Source organism: Pomacea canaliculata, linkage group LG7 (genome assembly GCF_003073045.1).
Source record: "Pomacea canaliculata isolate SZHN2017 linkage group LG7, ASM307304v1, whole genome shotgun sequence".
Classification (NCBI taxonomy): domain Eukaryota; kingdom Metazoa; phylum Mollusca; class Gastropoda; order Architaenioglossa; family Ampullariidae; genus Pomacea; species Pomacea canaliculata.
The window spans coordinates 13,918,270-13,945,341 of NC_037596.1; the positions used below are offsets into that span (position 1 = coordinate 13,918,270).

The 27,072-nt window shown below is 40.4% G+C and overlaps 1 protein-coding gene and 1 long non-coding RNA gene across 2 annotated transcripts in view; one reads left to right on the forward strand and one right to left on the reverse strand.

Moving 5' to 3' along the window:
- The window catches only part of LOC112567726 (selenoprotein S-like), a 39,362-nt gene that overhangs the window by 4,276 nt on the left and 8,014 nt on the right, over positions 1–27,072 (forward strand). The window contains exons 2-4 of the mRNA XM_025244508.1: positions 270–404; positions 1,010–1,116; positions 2,154–2,237. Coding sequence (XP_025100293.1) covers positions 270–404; positions 1,010–1,116; positions 2,154–2,237 — 326 coding nt within the window. The remainder of the gene's footprint in view (positions 1–269; positions 405–1,009; positions 1,117–2,153; positions 2,238–27,072) is intronic.
- LOC112567727 lies at positions 4,263–15,518 on the reverse strand. Its single transcript, XR_003099864.1, has 2 exons — positions 15,200–15,518; positions 4,263–4,897 (listed from the first exon to the last, which is right to left on the reverse strand). It is a non-coding gene; the product is annotated as an uncharacterized LOC112567727 (long non-coding RNA).

Here is a 27,072-nt window from a genome sequence, read left to right on the forward strand (position 1 = left end):
CATCTTGCATCAGCTTACATTGCTGCTTGTTACCACCGTTAGTGAAACAATAAAAGCCCCCTTAACCTTCCTGCTTCATCAGGCACCCAGTTTTTGCTGGAGTTTTCTTGTTGCAGGCGTAAACAAACTTGTCCCAGGGCCCAAGCTATGGAGCTTCCCTACCACGGCATATTACATCAAAACTAATCAAATTGATTTGTTCTTGTTGTTGTTGTTTCTTGATTGAAAAAGGAATATGTTTATAATTCTTGATTTTTGTTTTAATCCAGTCTGGCAGTATGTGGAACAATATGGGTGGTTCATCATAGGAATAGCGGTAGCTGTGCTGTTATTGAAAAACCGTCTACAACCACAACTTGATCGGTGGAGGAGTCAACGAGAGGATGGGAGAAACAAGAAGATAGGTTGGTCATCATAGGAATATCTTTGCAATACAGTCTATTCAGGAATGATATGTTTAAAATACTTGATTCTCAAATGATGTGGCAGAAATGTTTAGTTTTTAACATTCATTTAACACACATAGAATGAATGAGAGCAAAAGGGTGTTTGTGCATGAATATTTGCATATATACATGTGTGCATGTATTTGTGCACAGTTGTGCATGGTTTTATGAAGAAGAAACAACTGTAACACCGACATATATTTGGTCATTTGTTTTTTTTTAATTATAGAAAATAGATTAGCAGAAAATGAGTCAATGATAACATGTTCAGATATAGCATTAGTTTTCTTCTTTGCTCTAAGCGTGGGGAATAAGTTGACAAAAGATTTTAACAAATGATTATTTGACAATCCTTGATGATTTTTGATAGAGGATGGCTGTAATGCACATTTCTGTTAAAAGATTAAACTGAAATTGTCTCTGACATAAAAGAACTACCTCTAAATTTATTATAGACCATATCAACTTTTTGGTTATTGGTTTTTGTAGTCTTTATTTTTCATGATATATTTTCAATTTTTTTCATCCTAAAATTGTTAAAATAAAGAATTTAATTTTTACAGATCCTGTGGAAGCACAAAGTCGGTTGGAGGCATTGGAGAGACAAAGACAACGCATGCAGGAAATGATGGACAGACAGGCAGAAGAATTCAAACAGAAACAGAAAGAGGTATACAATTTTGAAGATGTCCATAAAGTCTGACTATGAGTTTGAGTACCAAAAAAGTAGTTGAAAGTAAAAATATTGTTAATGACTGAGTTCAGTTCATTATGAGACATTTCATCTGCTGTGTGGAATGAATGTTTTTTTGTTTGCAACTTTGAACAGGAACTGCTGCTTGGAAAAGAGTACTGTCATCATTGTCCTCATCATCTTTTTTTTCTTTTTCGTCCTTAATCCTTACACAGTCCTATACTTTCAGGATTTTTTTGTACTCTTCAATCTTTTTTCCCTCTGACATCAATGCTAACTTGTGGATCTCAAGGAGTGTATTTCAGGATCATATCTTCTTTTCTCTTGATGTAGATTTTTTTCTAAGAACAAATTCTTTATGCAACAGCAAAGCAGATGAATGTTACTATCATTATGTATGTGCAGCTGTGTGTTTGCTTGTATTTTATCACTAATATGACTGATCTGTGTGCTGATATATCTAGTGATAAAAATTATCCTGAAAACACGTTTTAGTTCTCTGTTACTTGAGAGTGGTATTTGAATTAATTCCAATATTCTTATGCAATATTCTTATTTGTTTCTTGCCCTCCACACCAGTTCATTTTACAAACCAAAATCTGTAACAAAGGGATGGAGTGCATCCAGGGTTGAGTCCCTTGACTATGTGGGCATGTTTTATTTCATGAGACACTGTAACACCCATCACAGCAGCTAATTTTTTTAAATTCAGTTAACTGTAGCACTATGTTTGCAATTATAGTAAACAGCTCATTAACGAAACATAATTTTAACATAACAATTGATAGGTTACTTTTAGTTGAAAGTCAGATTAGGAGATGGGGCTTTTCCTTTTTAAAATAGGTGTCAAAGTGAAAATTAATTATCTATTAGATTTTTACTTTCATTATCATCAATCAAGATTAAAACAAATACACCAAATATTTTATAAGCTGCATACAGCGTTTTTTTTATAAAAATTTTTTTAATGTAAAGTGGCATGAATCCTCATATGTTGTCTTGTTTTATTACAGAAGGAAGAGAGGGCTCGTTTAGAGCGAATAGCAGATTGGGAAAACCACGAGCAGGGCAAAGGTTATAAAAATAAAACACGAACAGTAAGTATGAATCTTTGTTTTTACAACTTCAAGATTTTCTTGGTATGACAACTTAATTTTGAAGATGATGTTGAGTTCATTTTCTGTTTGAAGAATGTAAGAAAAAGCGGTGTTTAAGAACTGCTGTCTGTTGTTTCATCAGTGCCTTGGAGTCATTTCAGGGCAGAGCTGTACGGTTGGCGGTAGTATCAACAGCAAGAATGTTACAGAGGAAAAAGTTAAAGGGAATTGAATGTTGTTGAGAATCGTTGAGAAATTGTTAAGTATTACAAATTTGCTCCTTCTTGATTCTTAATCTTATCCACATGAGAGAAAAATAAGTTTTGGGTAGATCATTTCTCTATGCTCTCTGTTCTTAAATTTACGCTTTCATCAAAGAATGTGACAGCATTTACTTACACCCATACTCCCGCCATATTTAGTAACGATTCTTAAAACTGTGACTACTTTTAAAACCATCTGCTGTTTGTTGTCTGTTTGAGCCTTTCCTTACTCTTATCTTCTTGTTGAGCATTTTTTCATTCATGAAAGTCTTTATCCATTTTCTGGTGATTAATTTTTCAAAATATCTTGGGTGTTATACCTCCACTAAAAAATCTGTGAGGGTTTTCATACCCTCTTTTGAGAAAAAAAGTTTGATTCAAATAATGGAAGAATGTCGCTTTTTCTCACATACATTTTCTCTCTCAAGTCTTTCATATCTCTACTCTTGATGGTTTATGTGATTTGATATTTTAAATAAATCCACAGCCGATGATTAGCCGATGATTGCAGGTATGTCACAATGCTGCAAATTACATAATTCATGTTAGTGTGCTTCTGTGTGTGTGTGATAGGGAGTGCATGCACTTACACATTTTTATATGCATATGGGGATGTTTGTGATAAGGAGGAGAAATAATAAAAGGATAAAACTACAGTATAAAAATCAGGTTTCTTTTTTTCCCTTAGTCTATCAAGTCCGTATCCTTAATGACTTTTTCTTTCCACCTTTAAATGCTTTAGAACATAATGTGGGTGAGAAACTGGCTTCTAGGCAAAATGTATATATTTATGTGCCTTAAGGTGTATTTAGCGGCCCTATGCTCCCTGGGGAGTAACAAGGAGTAAACTAACTGAAAACTAAGTTGTATTTATTTTTTAACTACTCATTCTTTCTTGATTCTAGGAATAGGCTTTCATATTATTAATTGCTTGTGAAAAGGCTATTGATGGTAAAATTCTGATTCCTGTTGTGTTAACTTGATGTCAGAATTTCCATTGCAATACAAAAAAAGGCTCCTTAGGTTTTATAGTGATCAATTTTCTTTTGATTAGGCATCATATATATACACATCCATACAAATGTGCACACGTTTACCACACATTGTAAACTACGGCAAATGAGCTTATACTCACACATGTCTACGTGTGCATCTATTTGAACATGCACAATTTTTATGTATCTTTTTTTCATAGTTCTTGTTTTATTTTACAAAGAGAAACACATTTAATGTTTTTATACTTCTAATGTTCCCTTCTATGTGCCACATATTCATATCAGTGGGTGAACAGTTCTTTATTTTATCTGTCAGTTTATCTGTCTTCTGCTCACTCCCCTTCATTTTGTGATTTCTATTCATACCACACAAAAAGGGCATTATAAATGTTTGCAATTTTGTTTGTTGCCTCTATGGCCAAGTATTTAAAAATAAATGGTCTTAATTACTTGGGAAGAGGCTTTATAACTTTTCAGTATATAACTTTGCAGGCAGCCCCTAAATATGGAAGTTGCCAGTTTTGGTATTATTCATGTATTTCTTTCAGAGCATGTTATGTTTTGCATTGTTTCCCATATGCCACTTCTTCTGATGAAATAGCTTAACTTTGTGTTTGTGGTTGTAAACAAGCATGGTTAAGTGTCTGTCAGTGTGCTTTCTTGCATAAAGGAAGTCTTGTGAAGTTCTCCAATGGCTGGAGGCATATGTAGTGCACTGCTTTCAGAACACTCATTCTAAATAACTTCAAACTTCATTCTTCAAACACTTTTTGATTGCTGAGTATTGTTTATTGCCTTTGTGAAGCTTATCCATGATGTTAAAAACATTTTCCGCACAGGTCATGTCTCATGCTGAATGTCTTTTGTCTAGAAGATTCCATTTTTGATCAGGAGGAGGTTACGCTTTTCATATTTTTCTCTCCAGAAGTTAAAAAAAAACAATTTCAGTATTTTATGAAGTTTAAAACTAATGTCACAGTTTCAGCAGACCGCTTATGCTCTTTGATAAAGCTACAAAGGTTAAGGAGTTATCTTCACTTGCGGCCATATCGCAGCAGGTTGTCCATGCTGTTTCTATTGCCACTCTGGATGGATGATTCGTCGCGGGGCATACTGATGTAGCCATGGGCAGGCATCCAGATCCAGTAGCCGTCATCGCGTTTGCTAGGTGCTTCCTGCAAGTAGTTGGCCAGTCGGGGAGTATAGTATTGAGGAGGTGCCTGGAGCAGGGCAGATCTTCGGCGGAGAATGTGGGACAGGGAAGCCGAGAGTTGTGCATTGTCTGAGTCCAGCTCAGCTTGGCTAGCTTCCGACTGATCCCCAGCGACCACTGACAGGGTAGCAAGGCACAGAAGCACAAGAGAGATCAGATGTAAAGCTGAACTGGCCATTTTGATTTGGTCTGCAACAAAAGAAACAAAAAGAGACCATTGCTCACTCAAATGGTTAACTTGAATAACATCTCTGCCACTGGGTTACTGGTCAGGCTTGACATGCAGAAGCCGTGGTTATGAAACGAGAGTAAGTCGTTACCCCAATCGGTAACTCAAGGAAAAGGGTCTCGTTTTCATAACTAGCAATGCGACTCTCAGACCCCGTGAACATTTCTTCATGTTTCTTTACCCGAGGGTATCTTTGCCATTTCTACGACCTCAGAAGTAAAACATCTGCGTGGTCTGGACACCGCTTTATGACTTTTAGACGCTTTTCCTTGTTCCCCCGGGCAACGATTTACCCTCGCTTCATAACTTCCACCCCAGGGGGCTGTTTGTCGTGTCAAGGTCAGTTTTAGCCAAATCAGAGTGACTAGCTCCGTTTGTTCATAATTTTGAAAGATTACACAGCAATAGACATAAAAAACAGTTCAGGGCAAGATGTCAAATCTGGTTTCAGAGTTAATGCACCATCAAAGGAGGCTATGCTGGTGTCCTCCCTTGGAGAGCAAATTAATTGCCACGTTAGCATTTCCATAACTCCCATGTCGGTTTTTCAGCATCATGATCAATTTCGCGTAGTCCATTTCTCAAGTGACCAGACTGCCTTGTTCCATTTTGGATTTGGCGAGTTTTATGGGATTCACTTAGGCAGGATGTCCTAGCGACAGCCCTCTCCTAGCTAGTTAGCCCTCGCCCAACCAAAAAAAAATTACATGAGAAGCTTTAATGATTCACATATGTGCCACGAATGTATTTAGGCGGCACTGAACTGTTGTCACAAATACACAGAATAAAACATTTGCCAAAAAAGTTAAAAGATGAACCGCAAAATACTTGAAGGTCTAATGGTCTGAGCATCATATTTTCTGCATACAGTTACAAACAGCTGGATTTTAGGGAGGTGATGTATATTTTGGTCACATTATTTTGAGTCAGTAGAGATTTGTAAACCATGGAGGTAAGATTTCATCCAGCAGTATCTTTGTCTCATCTGAAATCGTGCAGTAAGAGCAGAGTTATTTAAATTTTTCTCAATTTTAATTTAACATCGAACGATTTTTGTTTTTGTTCGTTTGTTCATGCATTTAAGAAAAACTGCAAAGTTTTGTTAGCTGTGGACCTCTGTCACAATGCTTTAGCTGTGGCTTCAGGATGCTTTGTGGTCTTGGCACCTTTCCCAGTCGGCGATTGCCATAGTGTTATGAATTTATGCTGCTGTATCTCCTCTGGCTTCGGGGAAGGCCGTGTCATATCTCCATGCATATTTTATAGAGAAGGTAGAATTTATAAATTTTTAATTTGACATGGCATCATAGTGGTCTTTTTTTTAGTTTCCAGTGGGACTGATAGCTTTAATAAACAAATATTACTGGATGAGTTACGCAAGGGTATGTCATTGACATTTGAATTTCCTAACTGGGTACAATTTTCATACAACTGGGTTGACTCCAGTCCTAAATGCTCTTTCAAAATAAAAATAAATAAACCACTTATTACGGAGAAAGATGCCTGCTCACATCACCATGCTAAGAAAAAACAGCGATATCATGATTATCATCCTGTTGTCGAGATAAAGCAAGTAGGAAGGGGACGGTCATATGATTATTCATATGGGAAGACATGAAGTCGCAATTGTGAAACTTGACTTTTGAATAAATAATCGAAAAGTGAAAACACCATTTTTGTTCTCGCTGTCAAATTCGTTTGGCAGGTGCTATCGTTTCTGCTACATTGTGTTTGCCACCTTCGAAGATCATTTGTTGAAGGGAGATCTTATCTCTGACTTGACATAGAGGTCTGCCAAGTCTCACAGGCCCGACCTGCTGCCCACATGACATCTTTGTGTTCGACAAAATCCTGCAACCTTTGCTTTATGTCAGTGGCTAAATGTATCGCCCGCAGCTCTCGGGGTGGAGATAGGGTTGCGAGAAGTGAACGGGTGCTTGAGGTTCCACGTCATCGGCTAAGTGCACAGCTGTTAGTATATTAAGGGTGGATGGAGACCTACGACTGTTGCTAGAAACGGCAGTGTAGCAAGATTTAGTGGTGCAGTTGCTTGTCTTCGTGAAATACCAATAGGAGGTCTAGTTTATATTGCTTTTTACATAGACCGTGGGTGTGTGTTTTTTTCTCTCTTTTTTTAGAGAGTGTGTGTGTTTGAGCGTGTATGTTCGCATGTTTGTATGGGTAGATCCCGCTAGAGGGGTAGTGTGTGTGTGCATGGCCCTTTCCCCATTCCACCCCACCTCTACTCCTCCCGCACACAAAAGAGACAGCTTTACTCAGCGTTCCCCTCGTGAGATTTGAAATGTTGGGGCGAGATGTGAGATGAAAGCGGACAAGATAATGAGATGCTGCCGCTTGTCTGTTAAGTATCATAAAGTCGTACCCGTTGCAGTGATTTTGGTGCACCCCATTGTGTCCACTAAATTCATCTTCCGCCTCACTCCACCTTTAGCTTACCCCGTTTTCTCCCCCGGAGCGCTGTTGACAAAACTTTGGAATCGGTGCATGCGCGATCGTACGCTTCCTTCCACCCTTGTGCAGGATTATAGCTTGATTGTATTAAAAGCCAAACATCATTCATTTTACGGGCCTCGGAAGCATGTGGGGGGCAGTAGACGCGAAGAAAGAACGGAACTAGCAGGTGAAATGGTGCGCAGCTACAGGATCTGATGTGACGAGCGCCCCGATCTTTGTTGATCCATTTGTTGATGAGGGTTTGATGAGGGCTGCTGCAGCGAGTTGATCTTGTCTCTAGCCCTAGGGGTCTTCAGCCAGCCTCACCCCTCTCCCATCATGCCACAGACTGTTGACAGTAGGTATGACACTCGTCACTTTGAACAAACAGGGAAGGATACTGCAGTCACAACATGAAAGGGAAGAACGCAAGACCTTCTCTGTATGTTAGTCTTTCTTTTCTTTCTTTCTTTTTTTTCATCTGCTGATTTTTAGATGAGTGGATTTTTTATTTTTTTTTTTTTTTGAGTATTTTCTGAAGTATCCGTCATGTACACTTTACCCCAAGACTGTTATCTGTATACTACAAGTTTTTATACCATTCCACTACAAGTTCTTTTCTGAAATATCCTTCTGCAATTTTATTTTCAAATTTTTTACAAACTTAACGTTCTAAAAGTACATTAAGAGTTTGAGTTAGTTTTATTTGGGTCCGACAAGTGCAAACTGGAATAAAAAGATTGTGCCACAAAAACCTCTCTTAAAAGTTATTAGACTGGAAGGCAAAACAAGAAGTTGTAATCCTAAAAGTTGAGCATGCTAGAATGACGAGGATGCTGGGGCTGAAAAGCATCTGTCAGTGTAAAGAGGCACAGTTACCGATTTGTATAAAATTACAGGACACTGCTCGGCGATCAGAAACAGAAATATTGACGGAAGTGCACTAGTGAATTTAACGACGATGCAGAGTGAAGACAAGAGATTTAAGCTTGGAGACTGTCCGTGGACCAATGAACTCCGATTCGTCACTGAAAAGCGCGCTGACAGGACCCGGATGTTGAAAGAGGACCGCAAAATTGCTGAGGTCCAAACGACCACTCGCCTGCTTGGCCTAGGGGAGGTGTCCGACGCTGGGTTTCACGACCAGGACTGCGCCCAACATGGTTTTTACATTAATTCCGTTGCGCTCCGTCTCATCGCTTTGCTGAGTCAGAAATTGTGGCAGGAATTGAAAGTTGTCGAAATATTGCTACGCACTTGCACACGCACGAACGCAGAGAGAGAAAGAACAAAAAGTTTTCGTGAAAACTCTTTTGCTATTTTTTTTTTAATAAGACAAGATGAATAGTAAGATGATGCGTGAATGTACAGTTACTGGTCTCTATTTCTCTCTCTCTCTCTCTCTCTCACACACACCCAACCTTCCCAAATCCTTCCCTTTATTCCATCTTCCTAGTTCTTTAGTCCGTTATAGCAGCTCGTGAATAACGTTTGTGGATAATAGAAGCAGCGGTCCAAGTAATAACTGAAGTACTCTTTTAGCCCAACCTCTGCTGGCTACGAATGAATGGAACCCCAAAACTAAAGACGACCACAGGTTTTTGTTCTTAAGAACATATAAATTTTTATATTTTAGCTTTGGAAAAAAAATGGTTTCAGCATGTCATCTCCAGTCTCTGTTTATGACAAAACGCTAGTCACTTCACGATTTTTATAGCTTCAAATCTTGTATTTGACGGCTGTATTGTTGCTTATTTGTTTGCTGTTTTTCTTAAAGGATGGGAGCAGTGATCGTTAGTTGGTCACAAGTCTCCTTTACATATTTTTCTATGTGAGGACATTAGCACATTACATGATGCCCTTCATTGTTTTTTCCTAACCTTATGTTTCTTTTTGTTTTGTTTAGGGGTTTGTCTTGGCTGCAGAAAATTAGCAGAGAATCTGATTATTTTTAAGAAGTGTACATTTGTCTTCACTTCTGTTATAAGCGTCACTTTGGTCTTGTGTCTTACTTTTGCTTGAATTTTTTTTTATTGGTGTATACTCCAAAGGTCTTCACGATATTAAAGGGTGTGACTCTCGCCATTATATGGCTTTCGTTGCTGGCACGGCGCAAAGCTCGTTAATAAATCCCTTACTACGTTTGGCAAAGTTCTTACATGACTGTTATTAGTAAATTTCGTTTACCTTTGTCAAACATTCACCCTAATTTATCCTGTTAAGAAGAAGAAAGAACGAAAAAAAAAAAAAGAATCCAAGCGAGTAACTGCGGCGGTGAGCGGCGGTCACGGCGTAAATCAGAAGCCGTGAAGAATGAAGACTTTCAGACATGCGCAGACAGCGTGGCTGTGGAGAGGTTTGCTGACCACTGATTAACGAGGAGCCTGGTCCGCCTGAAGGATGCTGCACGTCTGCCGCAGCGCGTGTTTCCGGCAAATTGCAGCGTGTTGGACGCGCCGCCTGTCTCCTGCTCCGGACGTCCTAAGAATGAGAAATGTGACTGCTTCCGTTTGCAGACCTGCTGATTTGCTGAGTTTTGTGGTTTGCAGAGGCGAATGCCTTGTCGCGTTTAGCCGCAGGACCTCTAAAACATCGGAAAACATCGGAAATGCGTGACATCTCCAGATGAAGGAGCTGAAGACAGGACGATGAACTGCTTACGTAAGTTTCGAGTGGATATACGAACTGTCTACAACTCCCGACAGCCAAAAGACATTGCCAGCAATAGCTCATCCTCGACCCTTTTGTTTCGGTCTTTAAAAAGTTTTTGTCTTACAGTATTTGACATTTAAAGATTTATTGATGCCACGAGGTGTTCGGGTATTGTTTGTATCCTTGTAGTCCAAATAATTTTTTAAGAAAAAATGTTTAATGTTGAAGGATGGGCTTTCACTCGAAGGGAAACTAATTCGTGAAAACCAGAATTGCAAATGATATTTGGTTTTCACCCTTGTCCGCGTATTTTTGTTTTATTTATTTTAATTATATAAACAGTGGAAGGAATGCTAAAGTCCGTTTCAGAATTAGAATATTTTAGAAGTGGCCTTTTACCTTATTTTGTGTCTGTCCATCCTATCGTTACCCTTGTCTTTGCACAAGTACCTTGTCCTCAATCCTTTTATTATCTTCGTCCTTACCCTTCTCTGCAACAGTCTTACTAACCTTTAACCCTCTTTAGTCCTGTCGGTGTAGGACTGCTCATCTTTGCTGCTGACACGGCGTTAAACAACACAAACAAACAATATAGTAGTATAATGTATTTATCCCTTTCTCTGTGTGCGCATAATCACTGTCTGTAGCCACCTCTCTCTCTTGTTGTCCCAGCCTGTATGATTGTCTCTTGAGAACACAAGCACTAGAGCCCACTCTTCCAATGATATGCAGCGGCCTTTTCCAACGAACCATGACATCTGTTAGCATTCAAAGAAAATTTTTTGTTTACCTCTCCTCCCCCTCACAAAAACTGAATAGTCATAGGAATATCTTTTTTAGCATTTGCTTTCATCAATTATTCATCTTGCCTTCATTGTTTTGCTTCTCTCAAGAGAGCCTGATGGCTTCCTACCAATTGGATATTTATATTCACGAAGATGTTTTTTCCCCTAGATGCCAGGACCATGAAGTTATTCTTCTAAAGTTGTTGAGCGCTGTAGTTGTTCTTTGGCTACAACCCAGTACACCCAGGGTATGCCTCGCGCAAAGCTCATGAGCGACTATCTGACGTTTAGTTTTACAATTCCTGATTAAGCAGCTAAAGATTAAAACGAGCAAAATTTATATTTTTATATTATGTTATTATATTATTTATTTTAGAAAATCCTCTGTGGGTTGACCAAAATTTTGACAATTAACGTTAATGAACTCTGCAGCCAATTGGAGAGCTTCAGCCATATGCTAATGAGGCAAAGTCGAGTTTTGTGACCTCGCGGGAAGTGAAGTCTTTAGCTGTTTTCAGAATTCCGGCGAGAAGGCATGTATTTTTCTAACAAAAACAATTTTACACCGAAGATGCTGCAGAATTATGCTATCTTGAATGGAATCAAACTCCATCATTTGAACATAATTTTGCACTCGATTTAAACTTAATATCGCCACAAACATGGTTGAGATGACACATTTCAAAATCTCTTGCTGCCATTTAGTGGATCGGACAGGAAGACTTGACAGGAAAGGGAAACAATGAAAGGAGACCGGCAAGAAGAGGTCTCGTGCTTCTTTATGTCCATGCAGCACATTGGACGGAAAGTCCTGACATGAGAGGAAAGCATCGGGAATGGCAAGAAACGGTACCGTGCTTTCGTTCATTTGTCCGAGGTGACAGTATGTGGAGGAGTCCAGGTCTTTGCAGCATAAGGTTGTCGAATCTTTCTTTCTTCCGCTTTCTTTGTAACCAATTTACTAATCTTTAGACCTTCATATGCGCGATCTGTTCTTTTGTCTTGCTCAGCAATAGTTGCCTTCCTTCGCTACGTCACGTGTCCATGTTGGGGTATTGGTGCTAAGAGAATGGAAAAGTAGGGAAGATGTCTAGTAATAATAGGGAAACGTCCACACAAAAGCCGCCATCACATGACTACATAACGGCAAATAGTGGATTTTCTGGACAAAAGACTTTATGCACCTGCCCACCTTTCCGACAGTGACACGTAGCGACACCTTTGTTACAGCTCTTCGAGATCTGTTACCCATATTCCTGTTTAAATTGCTATTATTAAATGCCACTATCGTCATCATTATCAATAATCCGGAGGAATGAGTAGAACAAGGAGTAGGTTTCGAGACAAAAGTAAAGTCCATCCGACGCGTTGGATGAACAGAAAGAAGCATAAGTCTTTTTTCTTGCATTTGTCTTTGCTTTTCTTTCTTTTAAAATCTTTTCATCCAATCCCAAAAATTATGGCAAATTTCAATCATCTTAAGCATTGCTTCGATTTAAAGACCTACCTGACTGCAAAATAATTTTGGAATTAGCGCATTTGATTGAAATCAAAGTATATTATATCTAAAATGTTTGGGGTGGCAGTAGTCGCAAATAGCAAAAGAGAAGACATTGGACGGTAGAGAAGCTGGTCGTCTAAGCATCAGACGAGCAGTTCTAGAAATCTCCTTGATTTCTCTTGTCTTTTACCGCAGTCGGTATTTTTGCCTTTAGAATTTTATCATTCGTTGGCTCATGATCACGCGAGGTTCATTATTCTGGCTTTGTTCTCCCCATGCGAGAAGGCAGGCTGAGCGTCAAAGTCTTTAATAAATCACGAGCAAGTTCTGCAGTTGAATCGACCTGAGGTTAGGGTTAGAATAAAAAGCAATAAATAACCTTTAACTGTCTAATTAAAGGTAATTTGAGTTTCCCGGAGATCAACGCGGAATCGCTGTAGTTTTTTTTTTCCAGTCATCTATTTATTTTTTCATTAAAGAGAAATTTTGTCTGTCACACAGAAATTGTTGGACTTTGATCGGACAAGATATTGTCGAATATGTTTATATTTGTTCGTTTTTGTGTTTGTTTTTTACGACCGTCCTGACACTTTCTCGGGGACACGACTTGCCATTAGCTATAAGTCTGTGGTGTAACTGTTACTGAATTCTATGAAACCACCATATGGCAGTGACTAACCAGGTTTTCATTGTGCTATTGTCATGATTTGATTCCCATCACAGCTACGTAATCTTTAAATACTTATCTTAATTCTGTTTGTTTTATTTTGTCGATGTTTTTTTCTGTCTTTCTGAGTACTTTTTTTAAGTTCATAAAATCGAAAAGCTAAAGTGACTGCGTTTTCTGGACCATAGGTGTCGCAGAAAAGTGTATTACTTAACGATATTGTCTTGCTTGTCTTTTACGTTGTATTAACGTGGTCCAGTCGTCTGTCCTATACTCCATCTTTCTCTACGATTATGTTTACTTTCTAAACCTTTGGCCTCTGTGGCTAGATGTCTTTTGCTGTGACTTAGTTTGAAGTTCACCTTATGCGTGATAACACAAAGAATCGAATGGCAGGCTTTACTAGGTAGAGTCCTATAGCCTTGGCTATCATTCGGATGTGAATTGTAAACTGCTTCATCGTGTCTAGGGGACAGCATTTTACCTTTCCCAGATAAATCGGGTTCCCAATGCTGCTTGGTCAAAGAAAAGTTTTCCAGTCAGGGGCTAATGGCACAACATTTTTCGAAGAAACTTAATACTATTCTAAAGAAGCAAATTTAGAAACATTTTAGGAAAAAAAATCGCTGTGCTATTGAGATGCCGAGCACACGCGTATGGGAAAAAATTGTGCTGACGGGAACGAAAGTTGGGCTCAAACAATTTTAGTTTTTTTTTTTAAGTTCTACAATTGTGTTGTGCAATTAAAACTGATTGTCTAAATAGATTTTAAGACATAAAGATGTTTAAAATGAGAAGTTTGTTGTGCAACTGACCCCAGCGAGAACCTTTGAACCGACGACCTGCCTCCAAGTTGAGTGAAGTACAACCACGGGCTGTAGTTTTGAGGCAAAGACGAGATTTGGACCAGGTCTGGGTTTCGTGTGAGGTCTTACATCAGACTTACAATTAAGCCCACGTTTATCGGCTGAACTTCCAAAACTCGGCATTAATTGGTGTGGATATTAGGTCTTGAAAATGAATCTCAAGTTACCGGTCTCAAGAAGCAAGTTGGTTATTCATACCAAACAAATTACATGCGCTCGAGACCGGCGATCTAATACTTATTTTTTTAAAAAAAAAAAAAGAATTTACATGCATCCCCATTCCTAAAGCATTAACTTAAATCAAGTACAGACTTATAAACAGAAAGATGTTCCCGTCTTGCATACCGCCCACAGCAATGGCTACAGATGGCTTACAATGCTCTTGGTGCTAAGGCTAACCGGGAGGTAGTGATGGAGTGGTGTATCACTAGTCTAACTGCAGGCGCCTGTCCCGAGAGATACAGGTAAATGCGTGTCATTGAGAGTATTGAGATTAAAGTTACAGGTGTGCCCACGCTAGCAGGATGCTCCAATACACATACTCTCTGTGTCCACAATAAATAGCGTGCTCACCCGTTTATTTTTAGCAGTAACATTCAGCCTGACATACTGAGTATTAAATAAAACTTGCACGAAAGGTTCATTTAAAGATAATCAAATCTTCGTGAGGTGAAGTGTGGTCCATTATGTTTTCCTTCATCTGTAAATCACGCCAGGAAGAAAAGCAAGTGTCGCCGGTACACAGTTTTTGTTCAGGAAACATTCGTGCGAGTATTCCATTTAGTCACGATGTCTTATGAAATCTGTGCTCATTATTTACACTAATATCTGTGGCTCATTCCGACAAAAATAATGGCATTACATAAAATTTGCTCTTGAGAAGAATTGTTCTTGGTGTTCTGTTTGAGAAAATATTATGCCAGTAAATGTAGAGAAACACCTTGGTATTATGAACCTGACTTTCATTAACATGTTAATATGTCGCTTATGTTGCAAATGGGAGACGTTCGTTTGCCCATATAAAAGTGAATAACCCTTTAGAAAATGTATTCAGAAGATATTCACACCTGCCATACAAGTTTGAAGTGCTTGCGAGTGACTTTCATTCAGCAAATCATTACAATTAATTTCTAGCTCCAAATCATCTTCTTTCGGAGAAGACACTGCATTGATAAGACTGTAGCCGATGAAATATAAAGCGTACAACTGTGTTTTCAGTATGGAAACTGTACATCATTGTTTGCGAAAATAAAATTTATCAAAAACCTGAAAAGGAAAACGAGGATGAAATAAATACTGGTAAAGGAGGAAGGCGACCCCAAGAGAAGTCTACTGACCTTTTAACTGCGGTGGTGAAGACGTGGAAGGGAGCGCAAAGCAGGACGGGCCGCGGTGAGTTCACTGTCAAAGCGTCCGGCTTACGGGAGACGGCGACCGCTAGGTGGCGCTACGGTGGGGAGCGGAGGTCACAAAGAGTCGGAGACAGAAGTGCGGGGTCTGAGGAAGGTTGGCGGGTGCCGCTGCCTTTTATACGGAGACGGAGTCGCCAGCCAATGGCAGGCCACGTCTCGGCTCCCCTCCTCCTCCTCCCCTTGTCTGCCCACCCGAGGCGTGACGCCCTTGGAGTGACGTCCCCTCCCGAACGTATGCGTTACTCCTACACCGGCTCACGGGTGAGCGCGTGCACGCGAAAATGCATGAGCGTGCGCAGGTTGATGGTACACGTCTTCGCTAGCATGCGCGTTCAGACGAACACAACACGTGCGTAAGGAGCACAGAGTTGATAGTGTGTGAGTGTGTGTGTGTTTGGGGGCGGTACGTGGGTGTTGGGTTGTGTGTGTGTGTTTGTGCATGCGTGAGAGAGGTTGAACAGAAATGGGTTTCACGAGATATGAAATGCGCCATGGATGGATTGCATGTCGTAGAGGAGTTGGTTGGGGGAAGAATACACCAGGCGACCTTTTCTAGAATTATCCCAATGGGATGCTCTTAAGACTCCTTAAAAAAAGCATGTCTCTTACTCGCCTCAATTACTTTGAGGGTGTTGTTGTCCTTCTGTCTTTTTGTCGGTCTCTCTCTCTCCCCTCTCTCTCTCCCCCTCTCTCTCCCTCATATATTTTACAGATTTTAAATTTTAAACTTTTAAATCCTGTTCATCTCAGTTATATTTTCTCTCTTATGGGATGAGGGAATGGGCAAAGGTGGAATGCGTCGTTCTTGGCGACGATATTAACGGTTTGTGAGTAAGCTGCAGGTTCAAGGTTTTTCTGGCCTTGTTACTGCCAACTCCTGCAAATGGTAGAAGGAGAAGGACAGCACTTGTCTATTCTTTGCACATGCTGGGTCCTAAACTCGGTAAACCACTACCCGTGCTTCTGTGGTTAGAATCTTTTAGGTGAAGTCTTATACCTTTTAACCAGATGATTTTTTTTAGCAGTGACACTAACCACGCAGATAAAGATTTGCGAAAGTTTCTGATAATGTACATCATATGATGATTTTCAGATCAGGTGGTGTCTGAATGGATGGCTTCATCGATAAGTTCACACTCAGTGAGAAGAATGTGCTGCAATATCACGAAACGTGATGCGCGTGCTGTCTCGTGGAAACTTTTTTTTTTTCCTAGCTGATCCTCATTGTCATAAGTGCGCCAAGTCGCAGAACATCACGTGTTCGTTCGCAGGTTTGCGTTTTCCCGCGAGAAACTGCGAGATCGACGTAATCTTACTTCCGTCGGCGGCCATTATTCCCATTGTAGCAAGATTGTGTCGCAGAGACATGACACCAGATACGCCAGAGTGGTTGCGAATTTTTTTTTTAAAGGCATTTTTGACAGTTTGTGGGTGCACATGTTGTATACGAGAAATAAATAAATAATGATCGTAAAATGATACAAATGATTTGCAGCATCGAATCGCCTCGTGACGGGTTGGTTTACAAGAGATTACTTGAAATTTTAGCTTAAATATTTTATCAGCTTGGTATAGTTTTATGTTTTCATCTATCATACACTCAACCCTGCCTTCCTTTATTATTTAATCTCAACGTGAAGTATGTAAAGTACAGTATTATCAGGGGAGATTCCGTCCAATGTTCCCCTTTTGTAGAGATGTGTCCCTAATACCATATGACCTTTCGATCTAATTTTTTAAAGTAGAAAATTTATTCCACAGCACTGTTATCTACAATATCTAATAAATAAATTTTTACAAAGAATTTTAATGAGAAGAGCGTTACAATTAAATGTTAGTTTTTCGATAGTTTTGCTTTGTTATCACAGACCCCGTTCTCCGCCGTAGGTCAGAGTTCAACCAGGGACCTATTAGCTGTACGGCTTTTCCATCTTTTGATGTGTGGGAAGAAGTTAAAATGCAATATTTAGATAAAGGTTTAAGTAGGCGAAAGACGCATATCCTCATCGCTCTCCTTCTTGATCGACTTGCTCCTCTCTGCCTGTAAGATGGACGAATTTCCCGGCGGCCTGTTGGCGAACTCGCTCACCTTTGCTTGACATTCTGCTGTGGGAATTGGTGCTAGACCATGGACATAGCCTTGCACCGGAAAATACACAACTCTCTGTGGAGTAGTTTTACCTTCGTCCTGTAACTGCAGCCAGAGGCGCTCCCTGTGGGGGATGGCAGGTCACGTGACGAGCCTCGAGACGTTAATTAGTGATACGAATAGAGTCTTTGCAGCTCGATATGCTCCTTCTGTCCAGTCGCCTTTTACTTCCGGTCCAGGGTCGCCTAGGAAGTAGCTTTACTCCCAGACTATGGCTGTGGACCCTGATCAGCTAAAATAGGGCCTTTTTAAGGCACTATAGCGTGAATGATGGAGTGAAAGTATAAATTAAATGAATCGGTGGATTTTTCGTTTCGTCATGAAATATCAACGCTTCAAAGAGGAACATCGTTTATTCCAGAATTATTTCATCGTTTATTCCAGAATTATTTCATCTTTCATTCCAGAGTTATTTCATCGTTTATTCCACACTTATTTGTGTCAGTAGATCAATATATTTCTTTTCTTTTTCTTTTGAAACTTTCGCCGACTCTGATTCCATCAAAAAGTTGTCTAAGATGGAGGAAGGGTACCTAAACCTTTAAGTAAACAGATGCTGCTGGAACCGCTGGCAGAGTGTTCAGTATGGTCTTAATTAAGATGGGTTTCATTTGGAGTCAAGGTGATGAAAGAACCTGACCCTGAAACATTCTTGCCTCGCAGCAATCTAATAGTCGACGGGGGATGGACTTGTAGTTCTCAGTGGTCACGATCAACAAAGCTACCTATTTTTGTTGGGTCAGATTGGATTTCGGAACTCATCTGAAGTCATTACAAAATTTATTTTGCACCTGGCTCTCCTAAAACCAGCAAGAAGGAAGCTGGATTTTTATGAGGTGGTGGGGTTGTGGTCACCATTTTTTAGACCCAGATACTAGCATCACATTCTCTTGTTCACTTTCTTATCTCACAGTGTGTGTTTCATATGTTCTTTGTTTCCAAACCGCCATCCAAACTCAGAAGAGTCTTGGTGCAGACGGTCACGACCAGAGCAAACGAAGTGAACTCGAATCGAGCTCCGCAGACTTTCGGTCAAATATTGCTGCAAGCCCGTTTAAGGGAGAAAAGGAGATTACATGGATCTTTCTCCTCCCTTACTCGCTGAAAGCATCAGTTTAATAAGTTCGTCTTGCTGCTTAGACTCGAGAAGGGACAGCGGAAATCTTGGTTGAAACATTGATTTGACACCTGTGGGGAAAATGCGATTATATATCTTTCTCTCCCTCCTCTCTCTCTCAACGAATAGAAACAATTCCCTCTTGAGAATAGTCTTTTTTAACGTGTCGAGGACGGTTTATCTCTTCTCCTTTAACAAGTCTCTTTCTTTTTTTATTTTAAAGTCTCTTTAAACGATTCGAGAACCGTCTTAGTCTTTCGTTCTTTCTTTTTAAACAAAACGCTCACTTTAAAAAAAAAAAAAAAAACCAGGTCGAGAACTCTTTTTTCTTTTTCTCGCTTTTTCCCTCCTCTTCCAAGCCGAGTCGAGAACAGTTCCGTCCTGTCTGCGTCATCAAGTCCCCTCCTCCACGCCCAGAACCTCACCTCTCGGGGAACCGAGCGCTCGTAGGAAGCGCAAACTCCTGTCCTCGGTGACATACTTAGTGTGATTGGTTTGTATAGGATGGTGGCTGCTGTTTGGCTAACGGTTTCTCGGGGAGTGGGTGGCATTGGGGAGTCGAGATGTTGGGACCGAGTCAAGGACAAGTTAGACCAATGACGTCAGATGTGTCCCGGCACGTGCACACGGTGGGGTTAATGCGCGATGTCATGTACAAGAACTAGAAATGCATTACGGCTGTAATGGCGACACGAGCCGATCTGGACGAGGTGCTGGGTCTTGTTCCGCCACCCGAGCAATGTGAATGAGATGATGAGAGTGACCGGCATCTACAACCATAGTCGCCACTGAACTGTGGACCGTGACATCTACGTCTTGTGAGCTGGACATGACCAACCTGAGGCACTGCCGAGTGCTACGTCACGTGACTTTTCTATCAGTATTACCTGACTTTGGCTGTATTGCGGAGGAAGAGAAGGCCACCTGTGCAGTAGTCACGTGTAATCATTTATGAGGACAGTGTCACTGTAGAACTCTGGTATAGAGTTGATCTCAGAGATAAGCCCTGGACGTGTACAGGAAAAAAAAAACGTCCAGGGTCAAATACTGGCACTTATCTCCCTCCTGTGTAGAGTAAATTTTGGAAGAAAATATTCATGGGAGGGACTATGTTTCTAATCAGTTCTTACTTTATGTAAATCGCTGTGTTTGTTTACTTGTCTGTCCAGTGGGAATTTGTAATCGATTTTTCGCCTACTTCCTATCGTCCAAGAGGTCTCAGATTTTCACCAGTTACTCATTTCCTGTTACAATGCAATATTAGATCATTTCCAGCAGTCCACAATTGGTATTTTTTAATATTTATTTTTATGTGAGAACTTATATGCCAAATTAGGGGAGTAGAGCTGGATAACAGAATTCAAAAATACTAAAAGGTTTAAAATGCAATAAGTAAAAAAAAAAAAATGTACAAACTCACTTTATATTTGAAACGGTAAAATACGTTTTTCCGTTATGTCTCGAGATTTTCTTTAATACATATAATTGAAAATATAAACGTGTGAGGGGCACTCTTGAAACATTCTGGGGCCCTCACACTTGTATATTTTAAGTTTAATGTATTAAAGAAAATCCCGAGACCTAAGGTGGTTTTTTTTTTTTAAGTGCATTTCAAATAAATTATTTATGTGTGCTTATTTATTTTTTGCATTAGCCTTAGAAAGAAAAACCATGTAAAAAATTCTGAAGTCTCCACATGATTGACTCCATTTTAAAAAAAATTTAACAAAACTTTTCAATATGGCTGTCTTGATTGAGCGTGGTCAGAAGTCGACTGACGGTGAATTTACTTCCTCCCTAACCACAAAGACGTGGCCAATCTCTGTCGTTAGCTTAGCACGTGCGTCTTGATGACGTGGGAAACGACGAGAGATGAAGCCAGGGCAGAGCGACGTTATCTGCCGACAGCATCGTGTCAGCCGTGTAAAGAAGAAATCGTCGTCGCCATCGCAGTTCGCCTTCGCTGAAGGGAGGCCACCTCCGCTGATCTCGCTAGAGTAGCCGCCCCTGCGTGGCAGCATGGACGAGGGAGCGCGGAGGCTCATGGGATCGGCCTGCCGGTAGGAAGCAGGCCTGATATTGCGCGCGGGCTCATGGGATTTGACCAGCGGCGGGAAGCGCGGCCGATATTGCCGCGGAGGCTTATGGGAGTTCACAGGCTACACGCGTCCGCTATCTGCGCCTTTCACATTTCGTATTGTTGATAGATAAACAGGGGCTGGCTAGGGCCGAGTGGGGGGCTGCCGGGAAGGGCCATTTATGGTAATAGTGGGTAGCCCGGGACTGGCATTACAAAATGGATGAACAACTCACAGCGCGAGAGAGAGAGATTAAGAGAGTTTGTTTTACAGCGACAGGTTGTGTTTTCAGGGCATCAGGTCACGTGCAAACGTATCACGTGCCCGAAAAGAGGTTTGGATCCTGAACGCCAAGTCCTCTACAACTGGGAAAAGGAAAAAAAAAATTTCAGTTACAACTGAGTAAATGAAGAAAAGAATTCCCAGTTATGGCTGAAAAGACAAGGGAAGAAAGGAGGGTTAAATTACTACTAAAGAGAATATAAAGAATTCTAGTTAGGGAGGAAGAAGTCTTGTTGCGGACCCCCTACGATCGTTCACGGCATTCACTCATTGACAGAAGAGATTAGAACTTGCTCGAGCGCCAGACGAGCTCTCGGTGGTTTTCCGCTGTCCGTTTGTTTGCAAACAACGGTAGTCCGGCCTCCGCCTTTGAGTCCCCCACCCACATCCTCCGGGCAGAATAGGAAGGTAATGACTTACCTGGCTGTTTGTGTTTGCTTCTGCGCTGCTGTACATATCTTTGCATGGTGTGTGTGTGGGAGGGAGAGAGAGAGAAAGAGTGATTGGCCAGCAAGATTTATATTCATTTGCTTATAACTAGTGGTTAAGTCCGTGTTAGCTAAAGAGAGTATTTTTTGTTCACATTGTTTTCGCGCTCCACAGTTCAATAAATAGTAATAGTCCGGTCTGAATGTAGAGGATATAAGTTATATTTATTGCTGTTTTTAAAAGCAAAACTATCATCTCGTATAAAAGAATGGGTCCGACTCTGGAGGGAGGGAGGATACTTGACAGCCTGATTGAAGCGCGCAACTAAGCGTGAATATTTAGTTAACTTGCACCGCGTGTTGCTTCTAATCTCCTCCCTCCCCCGGGTCCAGCATTCTTTCCTGCCATAAGCTAGGATCAGAGTTCTCCATCCTGCGAAAAAAAAAGACGGAGAATATAATTCTGAATGAGTGGGAGAGGACAGGCAGTGGAAAAAAAAACAAACAAACACGAGAAGCTGAACTTGATAAGGAGGAGGAGGAACTACAGGAAGACAGGTCAAACAATCGAAGTTACTAGTCGTGTAAGTTTTGAACTGATTTGTGACTGTTAGCTGTCACCATCCAGAACAGGAATTCATGAAGAAGAAGGGACTTTGAAGGTCTGCCTAGGGAGCTCCAGTGCTTCCGGGGTATCATTCTTAACCGAAAGGCGAGATCAAAAGCTCGCAGTGACGAATGGATAACCCAAGGGATTGAAAGATGGAAGGTAGTATTAGTTAAAGGGTGTTTGGTGGGAGGGAGAGGGAAGACTATAAAAAAATGGCTGCAATGAGAGACTGTTAAACAGAAATCAATGGAGTGGATGATTTCATACTCTGTTGCTATTCTGCTCAGTATTAGCATCTCATTGTTACAGATCATCATGTTTGATCGAGTTTTATTAAACTGCGTTTCCTGTTTCCTCCCGCCAGTTAGAAAATAGGTTTGCAGAATGGGATAGGAGCTGCTTCTGTCAAGGCTTGTGCTATCAGGAATAATACTTAAAACTTCCTCTTTAAGGCGAGTTTTTGCAAGTTTAAGAAATTTCTTTAAAAATCCACAGGGCTGTGTTCTTCCGATGGATATTGACATTTTAAAAGAAAAGTGGAATTAGCATATGTTGGAAAAAATAATTAGGAAGTTTCTCAGCAAATAAGCTTTCTTCAATAATATAAGCGTAATCTAATATTTTCTAAACCTTTTTCTGAGAATGGCATTTTCAGATCCTACATTTTTCAACTCAAGCATGAAAAAAGCAAGTTGTTAGCCTTTTTATTTTAAAAATATACACCACTTTGAAAGTGCTCTCTCTCTCTTGCACGGACACACGCACGTAAACACTGATTCACATGGCAGAGAGAGGGACAAGCAGAAAAATTCCTCTTGCAGAAGAAATTGGGGCTATTTTCAGTTATGCAGGATATTTCTTATAGAGCTGTAACTAAACTGATTGTCTAAGTATATATGTATATTCTCTAAATCAGTCGGAATTTTCAGTTTGAATTCATTTTTGTCACTAAGAGTTCCTTAGATTTTGTGAACTTCATGCATCGTGACAAAAAAGCGGACTGGTGTCTGGATTTGACCATACTTCACCCCAAAATAACTCCCACCCTTGCATAATAACTACCTTTGATTTGAGTGCGTGGACAGAAGTGAAAGGCAGACATTTTCGAACTAACAAACTTGTTGTTTGTTTGTTTGTTTGTTTGTTTGTTTGTTTGCTTGTTTGTTTGTTTGTTTGTTTGTTTGTTTTGCGAATGGCAAGGAAGTAAACAAAGTCGTCATGCTTGAAATGTTGAAAATGATGTTTCCGGCATAGATAGTTAAAAGAAAAAGATTACAAGGACTGGATATTGTAGGGGAAAAAAAAGACAAAAGCGCAGTGGACTTCGCAATGTATATTTGTCACAACTTCACTACTCAGGCTTGCAACAGCACCAGTTCTATTTCTCAACACACAACAAACGACCTGTCAGTGAGTTTTTTTTTGTTTTGTTTTTTGTTTGTTTGTTTTTTTTTTTGTTTTTTTTTTTTGTTTGCTATTATTATGACAAATAAACACTTACAAACCATTCCCCGGGGAAGGCCATCAAAATGATTAGCACTCACATTAAATTAATCCCCAATGAACACGAACTCATTCATATATCCATTCAATCTCGAAATGTCTCTCTTGGCACACTACAGTAATTTTCTCACTTGTTCTCTCGACGATGTCTCACTTAAATAAAGTCCAGCGAAAAAAAAATCGTTTACTCAGATATAAAACTCCATATTTGCCCTCCCACCGCAGGGCCATTTCTCTCAGTTTGTAGTCGTGATGTGCCGACACTATCACACCAATACTGGCAGGTGACTTATTCTCACGAAAAGGTGGTCTACACTCCTTCAGTGGAGGACACAGTTCTTGCAATTTTTGATGGTATCGACTAGGCGACACCATCAGTGAATGAACTTTCCCCCCGTTTCTTTAACAAAACGTTTTGTTCTCAACTTTCTTGTTCCTCTCCACGATGTCAAACATATGTTCACCTCATTCATACATATTCGCTTAGGTTTGTTTTTTAATGAATAAAGCTAAAACTGTCAGCTGTCAAATGACATACAATAACACAGGTGTGAATGGTTCTAGTATGTACTTCCAAACCGAACTAGCGCCACCTACTGCAAAATGCTTCATGACTGTTCTGACCACCCGATAGAGCAGGGGTGGGTTAAGTACCGCGACGTCTTTGGACCACCCCGTCTGCCAGAATGTAAAGTGCACTTGCTTTCTTTCTTTTTTTTTTTTTTTTTTTAATTTTCATGCTACGTTAATTGATTGAAATTTAATTTATCAAGTACAAGTTAGAAATCGACAGACCGTAACATTCTAAAATAGACAAAGTACAAAGATAACAACACGGCTGACATGTCTGATGGAGTCGTTCTTCAAAGGGAAGACTGGTTTTGAAGTTTTATTGTGAGCGAATTCCAACAGTTTCACTTTCCACAATAAATTCTGTAAGTGAACGCCTTTATGTCCTCATTTGTTGTCCATTCCATTATCACTAGGTTTGTTGTGCACCTGACATAGGTTTGGGGTATTTTAGCCTGGAATTTTGACACCGGCCCGCAAAACGAAAACTGTGGCTCACCCAGCAATAGATTCATTGATACTCTTCTCATTATCAGTGTCTGCTTCGTACAACGGTAAAGGGGTGATCCATTATATTCGGTATAGTACTTCAGATTATAGTACTTTAAATAATTTTTTCGAAAAAATTGAAAGATGACGATGAAGAGAGCTTTTAGAAATTCTGGTTTGATTTGTCTTGTGCACCTAGAGGTTTCTGAGCCGCTGTTCACAGGACGAGTAGTTCGGACTGGTCTGTCTTCAGTTGCCGAATGTCAGGGCGGTGATAAGAGAACATAGTCTGGCATTGACTGTCATCCCCGGCAAATGGTTTCTGACTTACAGTCATGCAGAATGGCTGCCGGATTTTTCGTAACAGTATTTCTACAGTCGTCGTAGGGGTGAGTTGGTTAAGGGGTGGAATACCAGTAAGAATGTTTGATTTGAAGACGACCTGAAACACTTGCAGATGAGCGCTTCTTTTGACTCACCCTTCATGCCAGCTGTGAAAACTTGTTTCTCTTCCTTTCATATCCAGTCAGCAGTCAACCATCTTATACTTCCAGCACCTAGGAATTTGCCTTTTTATTCATCACAATAAGAGCTTTTGTGTCGTGTCTCCAGTGGCAGTTATTTGTTTTGTTTGCAAGTCATAAGAGCCTTAGCCAACTCCCTGGTCTTTTTTTAAAACGGTTGTTATGGTAGGAAGTTTTGTTGTTGGTTTTTTTCCCCCTTATAAAGAAATCTTGTTGCCTGGTGTAGTTCACTTTTTGGAGTAAACATATTTTTACGCTCCGACAAAAATGTCCACATGCCACTTGAGTATCGTCACGTGATTCCCTCTGAACAGAAACCACAGACCGTGACAAGCAGTTTCCTCGCATCGCAGGAGACAACTCTGCTTGAGTTCTCTCGCGCTCGGACGTGCAGCCGGGTGGCTCAGCTCCTGTCAACTTGACACCACCCATAGTTGCATAGTTGCCTTCCTTTTCCTCTCGATGTATATTGTGATCTGTGAATCATTGATGACGGACAACACTGCTTAGCAGTTATCGGAGTTCTTATCGGAATAAATTAAGTGGAAAACGCGAAAACATGTCACCACATACTCCCTGTGTCAGATGCGAAATGAAATGATGGTGCTTTTAATAAATTAGGTTTTTAAAAGCTGTTGACATGTTAAGACCAGGCTCAGATAAGGGTGGAGTTAACAACACATACACACACAAATGAGGAAGGGAGTATATTTTGAGGCTTCCCCCGAAAAAAAAAAAAATCTTATTGGTATCGTACTTGTCGATTGTACGCAGCTCGTGCGAACGCGCACCCAAACTGATGCTGACATCGAGTAGCGGGTACGGAGGGTTATGTCGGGTGGCACCCGTGGTGCCTGGTCGGTGCGAGAGAAGCGTTCAGTGACCACCTACTCAGCTCGTTATCTCCGCCACGAGATCGGTCATCTGCTGCATACTCACCATTATGTGTTTGTTAATTATATGTCAGCGTGGGGCCGCGTGGATGCGTTTCCTGATCCTGGCGGGGATACAACGGTTACGAATTTATTGGTCTTGCCTGTGACACTAATAGGAAGAGTGTGAGTGTGTGGGTGTGTGGTTGTTCGGTGGTCAGTAGAAAGCCGGAATGACTATCTGTACGTATGCTTCTCATCAGCTGCCAGTGGCCTTTGTGAACGATTTTGGAGACTGATCCATGCACGTGACCTTTACCCCAAGCCGAGGGTAGACCACTTCCGGTTTTATGTCGGCTGTTAATACCCATAATGTTCTTCCACCACGTCGGCTGATATATATATAATCGTCGGCATTGCTGTGTAAGTTCCGGCCTACAAATGTCCAACATAACCCTCTCGTTGATTTTCTAAAGATAAGCAAATGAAAAAGCCTTGGCTAGTAAACATTCGTGTGGGTCTGTTTGTGCACTTGCTGGCATGTCTGTGTTTAACATGTGTGCAGACACCGTAAATGCCATGAATTCCTCCATCAGGAGGAGGTATGTATGTACTAAACAATCATGATTATTTTTAATATACTTTCGAATAGCGAGATATGTTGTTGACGTCGATGGGACGCTGAGAAAGTTCAAGATTCTTTATTCTTTCACTCTCTGTGGCATTGAGATATTAAAAAATATATCCATATATATTCACACACACACACACACACCCTATCTTTATAAATAGTATCTCTTTTTCATATACACACACTCACTAGTCGGTATATGACAGCTAATATAAAAAAAAAACCACAACAAAATAAATTGTTTATATCATCCACTCATTCTTTCCTTCTTCCAGCCTCTTCATATACCCTACATCTATAGTCAATTAAATTAAAGCATATGAACACATATAAACAAAGGATAAACACTTTTGTTCTCTCATTCACTCTCCTTCACACTAATTCTGTATTCTTCACTTTTTTATCTCCAGGGGGTACTGTACATATTAACACACTTCCTTCCATCCCAATATACAATATCTCACTTACACCCACACATTCGTTTTATCAATTTATCTAGTTCACCATCCTTACTAATATCTTGACGAATGGAGCTAAGTGAAAGA